Source organism: Microtus ochrogaster, linkage group LG8 (genome assembly GCF_000317375.1).
Source record: "Microtus ochrogaster isolate Prairie Vole_2 linkage group LG8, MicOch1.0, whole genome shotgun sequence".
In the NCBI taxonomy this organism is placed as follows: Eukaryota; Metazoa; Chordata; class Mammalia; order Rodentia; family Cricetidae; genus Microtus; species Microtus ochrogaster.
This window is the reverse complement of record NC_022033.1, coordinates 23,081,725-23,089,029: the sequence shown is the minus strand read 5'-3', so window position 1 is coordinate 23,089,029 and position 7,305 is coordinate 23,081,725. Positions and strand designations below refer to the sequence as shown.

The window sequence follows — 7,305 nt, the reverse complement described above, 5'->3', positions numbered from 1 at the left end:
CCCTCCTCCTATTCCCTCCACCTTTCTCCGCCCACCCGTCACACCCTCCTCAGAGAGGGTGAGGCGCATTGCTTTGGGGAAGGTCTGAGACCCTCCCTACTATATCCAGGCAAAGAGAATAGGTTCCAAAAAGCCAGTACAAGCAGTAGGCATAAATCCAGTGGCCCCACAGTCTTCCCCAGCCACACAACTGTCACCCACATTCAGAGGGTCTAGTTTGGCCTATTCTGGTTCCTTCCCTGTCTAGCTGGAGTTGGTGAGCTCCCATTTGCTCAGGTAGACTGTTTCAGTAGGTGTCCCATCATGGTCTTGACCTCTTTGTTCATATTCTCACTCCTCCTACTGTTCAACTGGGCTGGGAGCTTAGCCTAGTGCTCCGCTGTGGGTTTCTGCCCGTTTCCATCAGTAGCTGGATAAAGGTGTTCTGTGGTAACATGTAAGGTAGTCATCAATCTGACTACAAAATTAGCCCATTTCTGTTAATCTGGTTGGTGCCCTGTGGCTCGTGGCTTTACCTGTCTTTCAAGCATGTCTTGCTCCCTCTGTTTCTCCTGGCAACTCTTATGACTCTGCCGTCCTTTTTCCTAGCATCCTTAGTTTGGTTGTTCTGCCTATTCTGCTTGCTTGGCTACTGGCCAGTCAGTAATTTTTATTATTAAACCAATCACAGCAACAAATCTTACACAGTTTACAAAGGGATTATTCTACAGCATTTCCTCTTTTTGTCTAATTAAAAAGGAGAATTTTAACTTTAACATAGTAAACTATATATAACAAAAGTAGTTATTAAGTAAGAATTGCAGTTACAATATCTAGGTCATTTGTATTTAGCAAATTTAGAGAAAATATTCTTAATTCTTACACTCCCCCTAACTCCTTTGTTCTTCCCTACTCAAATGTGTGACCTCTTCGGGGTGACTACTTGGAGTTGGGTAACTTAGGGTGTTTGTTCCTGGAGAAGACTGATTCTCCCTCTTGTAGCAGTCATTAGTTGTCTATGGCTCTTCATCTAGGGGTGAGTCTTACAAGATTTCCCCTGCACCATGTTGGTGTCGGCTGATATTGTCATTGTGCAGGACTTGTTTAGGTGACAATATTGTTGAGATTTCATGTGTACAACTTTCCTGTCGTATATAGAAGAAAGCACTGTCTTACAGCTGATCTGTTTAATCTCCAGGAGTTTATATAATTACTAGATGTTTATTTTAGATTTTATTGCACTGTGGCTAGATAGTATCCACAGAGTCGTTTCAGTTGCTCTGAATTTGTTGATTGGTTTTGTGTCCTGGTTTGTGGTCTATTTTAGAGAAGCATCCATGGGCTCCTGAGATTTTATGTTCTTTGGTGTTTAGTGGAATAGTCTGTAGATGTTAGGTACATTTGATGTACCATGCTGTTTTTTATCTATTTAGTGTTTTGTTTTGTTAGACAAGGTCTCCCAGCTCAATCTGGTGCCACATATGATATGTGACCAAGGATGACCTGTTGTATGTAAGAAGGCTGCTTGTTCGTTTTCCGGCTGCTCAGCCCCAAAATAATCACACAGAAGCTATATTAATTTTTTTTTTTTTTATTTTTAGAGACAGGGTTTCTTCATAGCTTTTGGTTCCTGTCCTGGAACTAGCTCTTGTGACCAGGCTGGCCTCGAACTCACAGAGATCTGCCTGCCTCTGCCTCCTGAGTGCTGTGATTAAAGGCGTGCGCCACCACTGCCCGGCTAGAAACTATATTAATTAAATCACTGGTTGGCCCATTAGCTCTATCTTCTTATTGGCTATCTCTTACATATTAATTTAACCCATCTCCATTAATCTGTGTATCACCATGTGGCAGTGGCTTACTGGGTAAAGTTCTGGCATCTCTCTCCAACAGGACTACATGGTTTCTGTCTAACTCTACCTTTCTTCTCCCAGAGTTCAATTTAGTTTTCCCTGCCTATTTAAATTCTGTCCTATCAACAGGCCAAGGCAGCTTCTTTATTCACCAATGATATTCACAGCATACAGAGGGGAATCCCACATCAATGACCTTGTACAGGGGACCTCCTGCTTTCCTCCTAAGTGCTGGGATTGCAGATGTGCCGCCAAGCTTGCTTTAACAATTTTTGAATGACTTTTGACTCTCCAGAAAGAATCTCTATATCCATTAGCATCGGGAACCATTTACTCTGAATAGTAACCCCAAATCTAGGCACTCACTTACCTACTTTTTAAAATGGATTTGGAGCTCTCTTACACAATTTGTGACCTTTTGTATCTTCTTTCACTTAGCATGTTTTCAAGGTTCATTCACATTGTAGCATGTATCAGTACTTCATTTCTTTTTATTGCCAAATAATATTCCATCATGTTAGTATACAATATTTATATATTTATTAGTTGGTGGATATTTGGATTGTTTCTGCTTTTATTTTCTAGATTTATTTGGTGTGTGTTTGTGTGTGTTCATTTGTGTGTGCATGCATATGGAAGCCAGTGAGCAGTGGTTCTCTCCTTCTATCTTGGGGTTCTTTGGATCAAGCTAAAGTCCTTAGCAATCACCTGTATTCTCTGAACTGTCTCGATAGACTTCTACTTTTTATTTATTATGGATAATACTCTATGGATAATGTTATGAATGTTTGTACAATTTTTGTGAAAATGTGTGCTTTCTGTTTCTTTGGGTATGTATGTAGGAGTTGAGTTGCTTGGTCATATAGTATCGATTCATGTTTAGCACTTGAGGATTCCAAATTATTTTTCAAAGCCACTGTAATTTCATCAGCAGTTTAAGAGGTTTCTAATTTCTCCGTCTCTTGCCAATGCTTGTTATTTGTCATTTTGATTATATTCATCCTGCTAGCTGTGGTTTTGTTTCCCCAATAGCTAAGATGTTCAGCATGTTTTTGTGTACTTTTTGGCTATTTTTTTTAATATTTATTTATTTATTATGTATATAATATCCTGTCTGTGTGTATGTCTGCAGGCCAGAAGAGGGCACCAGACCTCATTACAGATGGTTGTGATCCACCATGTGGTTGCCGGGAATTGAACTCAGGACCTTTGGAAGAGCAGGCAATGCTCTTAACCACTGAGCCATCTCTCCAGCCCCCCTTTTTGGCTATTTTTATAATTGTTTTGGTAAAATGGCCATTCAAATTTTTTTGTTTCTATTGTTAAGTAACACCTTTATCTTTGTTTATCCCTTCAACCATACTGTACATCATTTTTAAGATTAATATTTTAACTTGCCACCTCTTAGGTTATGTTTCTGCTCAGAGACCTGCACTGCTTCTTTTCATTGAGGTGTAGAAGTTCTTAGTCTTAGCTAAAACTTTCTACATTGTAACTCCGTATGGTTAAGATGAGTTGCTAGATTCTTTTTCTTTTTTTTTTTTTCCATAACAAATGTGTTAGTTGCTAGATTCTTTAGGTATGGCAGGTACCTATTACATAGTGACCCTCAGTCTCTTTTCCTTTAATACTTGTTGAATACAGAACAGTTCACATCCTGATGTATTACTTAGTTTCTGCTATTCCTGGCTTATATCATCTTCTGGATTGTGAATGTGTTAGGCCACAAACCATATCCTTTTAAAAATTATGCATATATATGTATGTAAACATATGTGTGGCCTCTAACACATATCTTAATTGCTACATTCAATTCATCAAAACCCAAGGGTAAACCAGACTGTAGTGGGACATGTCTTTAATCCCAGCACGCTGGTCAAAGTCATGCTAGAAAACTACTTGATCTGTGGAAGTCAGAGATTAGGGCCATCCCCTGGGCCTGTACTTGCTCAGTTCCTAGATGTTAGACTGCATGCTATGCTGACTGAGGAGCCAGGCATGGTGGACATGGTGGTCCTGGCACTGGTTATGGGAGCGGGGTCTCTTGGAAGTTATTTGAGTATCTGATGTGTAGAAGTCCTGTATGTATGTATATATTTACTAAGATAGGAAAAATATAATAAATATAAATATCATAAATAAGAATTATTAATAAACATTTTAGGGAACATTTACTTCTAAATACAAATAACTGGCTTAATCTTTAATGAAATGGCATTGATCAAGGAGTAAACTAATATTTCAAATGCTATTTTCTCGTTTCTTTTACAGTCATCTCAGCCAAACTTAAGGAAAATAAGAAGAATTGGTTTGGACCAAGTCCTTATGTAGAAGTCACAGTAGATGGGCAGTCAAAGAAGACAGAAAAATGCAACAATACAAACAGTCCCAAGTGGAAGCAACCACTTACAGTGTAAGTTCCCACTGTGGTCCTCATTTAGTCCATGAGCAGAGATGTGACTCTGACATGCTTCTTTCTTTGCATTCCCTTTTCTCTTTTTCCTTTCCCCACCTGCTCCTAGGACCCCTTGTTTCCTTTTTGCTTTTCTTTAGATAATATCCTGTCAGTTCTGGCCTGTCTTCATCATCCCCAGTTTAGTTGGTAATGGTATCACAGTTGCCATGAAGAAAAGGAAGAGATCTATGTAATAGCTTTCCTTTTTAATTTCAGTCTTCTTAAAAAAAAAATCATAAATTAGTATTATATTTATATCATTATAATAGCCTTTTAAAATTATTATTATTAAAATATAATAGCCTTTAAGAAAGATTTTATTTTATGTGTATGTGTGTTTTGCCTGCGTATGTGACTATGCACCAAACGTTTATAGTGCCCTGGGCAGTCAGAAGAAGGTGTCAGAACTGGAGTTACAAATGGTTGTTAGCCACCGTGTATATGCTAGGGAGATAATCCAGTTCCTCTGCAAAAAGTAGCAAGTGCTCGTAACCTTTAAGCCATCTTTCTAGTTCCAGTAGCCCATTTCTTTAACCGGGGCTAAATCAGGCTCAGAGATTAACTCACTTTTTTATTTTATTTTATTTTTTAACTTTTTTGTTTTTGCTTTGTTCTGTTTGGAGACAGGCTCTTGCTTCATAGTTCAGGCTTGCCTGGAACTTCCTATGTAGCTTAGACTGGCCTTGAATTCTTTATCCCTTTTGCCTCAAGCCTCCTGAATGCATTTACTGTAGGTCTGTGCTTCTAATTTTTGTTTTCCTTTTCGAGGCAGGATTTTTCTATGTTGCCCTGACTATCCTGGAACTCACTCTGTAGACCAGGCTGGCCTCAGATGCAGAGATCCACCTGCCTCCGCCTTCCAAGTGCTGGGATTAAAGGATTAACTGTTACTACCTGACAGTTCTTTTTTTAAATTAGGGTTTTGTGTGTGTGTGTGTGTGTGTGTGGTGTACATGCATACAGTTCCAGACATCCTCTGACTAAGATAGAAGGATTTCAAGTATTTGGCATATCTGATTACATTGTAAAACACAAATTGTTTAAAGAAATAGTTTTACATTTTTTAATTATAGTGCCCCTGCAAACCAACATTCAATTTTGCTGTATTTTAAAAATATTATATGAAAAATGTTATGCCAAACAAGTTGTACCCTTTATTTTATTCTGTAGCATTATTTTTATTTAAAAAAAATACCTTTTTATTTATGCATGTATGCATCTGTCAGTATGTTGCTGTGGGTACCCTTAGAGGCCAGAAGAGAGCCACAGATCCCCTGTATCTGGAGTCAAACTCTGATTCTTTGGAAGCATGTTTAATGCTTTTAACCAGTGAACTATCCCACTGGCCCCTATTTTAATTTATTTAAATTAATTTATTATTTCGTGTGATTATGAAGGGATACATGCTTTGGTATTCATGAAATTAGGGGAACAACTTTGTAGTCAATTTTTTCTTTGTGGGTTCCAGGGACTTCAGGTAGTTGGATGACCTTGGCAGTTTACTCACCTCTGAGGAGTTCATTTTTGTATTAATTCTTATATGATACACTTACAGTGGGGATTAATGAAATCACTTCAAGTTCAGTGAAATGCATGGTATATGTAAGGATTTAATTTGTAAATTCACTATTTCAGAAAGTGCATTTTAAAATTAACACATAAAATTATGAATCTTTATGAGGCATATTTTGTTTCTTTAAATACACTCCTTTAATAATTTGTTGCCTTATAAGCAGTTTTGTTTTGTGTGTGTGTGGGGGGGTGTATTACAGTACAATTGTATCCAAATATAGTTTTCATGAGATTTCAGAGCATAGGCCACTTGGTCAATAGTAAACTTTAAGAGGCACAGTAGGGGACTCTCCACATACATACCTCAGTAGGTAAAGGTGCTTGTCTCCAAGACTGACCGAATGGTGGAAGGAGAGAACCAACTCCTGCAAGCTGTTCGTTAACCTCCCCATCCAACTAAATAAATGTAATTTGTTTTAATTTAAGAAAAAGAGGCAAAATAAAAAGATTTTAGACATTAAAGCTTTATTGTAACTTATTAAGGATCTCATTGTGATGTTTAATGAAAACACTCTTTTCCTCCTGTTTTACTTCCAGTATCGTTACCCCTACAAGTAAATTACATTTTCGTGTGTGGAGTCACCAGACCCTGAAATCTGATGTTTTGTTGGGAACTGCTGCATTAGATATTTATGAAACATTGAAGTCAAACAATATGAAACGTATGTATGTAAGAGTAACAGAAAATGTACCTTGCTGTTTTTTGGAAGACATTCTTATGTTACACATGTGGAGCATCTCACATTATTATTTGTCCTTAAACTTAAATGTTTATTGATCTGGGGGTGGTTGACATGTTTAATTATAGCATCCAGGAAGCAGAGGCAGATGGATCTCTATAAGGTCAAGGCCAGCCTGGCCAATATATTAAGTTCCAGCTAGCCAGGGCTACACTATGAGACCAAAGAAAATAAAAAAAAACAAACTACAACAAGTATCTGTGTGGCTATTTAAAGCACTCTGAATAATTTTGGTTTGGTTATTCATTTTGGATGTACTATGTTAGTAAATATGTATTTCCTTAGTAAATAAATATTAATAAAGTAATACATGGTGAATTATAGAAAAACTAAAAGATTTAAAGCAGAAATGAAGGAAAAGTAATTCAGGGAAACAAATGTGATGTTAGGGTAAAGGCGTAGGAAGATTTCCCAGTGTTTGTTTCTAATGCTTAATTTTGAAGTTTCCTTATTTTAGGTGGTTGTTTTATTTTCATTTATAAAATCACAATTCATTTTAGTTAGATCTTCTATTTTAAATGTGAATTGTTTTTCTATGCTTGACATAATTTTAAGAATTTTTTTCTAGCTGGGAGGTGGTGGTGCATGCCTTTAATCCCAGCACTAAGAGGCAGGTGGATCTCTGTGAGTTCGAGGCCAGCCTCGTCTACAAGAGCTAGTTTCCAGGACTGGCTCCAAAGCTACAGAGCAAACCTTGTCTTAAAAA

The 7,305-nt window shown here is 37.5% G+C and overlaps 1 protein-coding gene across 1 annotated transcript in view; it reads left to right on the top strand.

Annotated features, from left to right (window-relative positions):
- Positions 1 to 7,305, top strand: part of Itch (itchy E3 ubiquitin protein ligase) — an 88,171-nt gene that overhangs the window by 24,552 nt on the left and 56,314 nt on the right. Inside the window, exons 4-5 of the mRNA XM_005363088.3 lie at positions 4,104 to 4,245; positions 6,397 to 6,521. Of these exons, the coding sequence (XP_005363145.2) occupies positions 4,104 to 4,245; positions 6,397 to 6,521 (267 nt within the window). The remainder of the gene's footprint in view (positions 1 to 4,103; positions 4,246 to 6,396; positions 6,522 to 7,305) is intronic.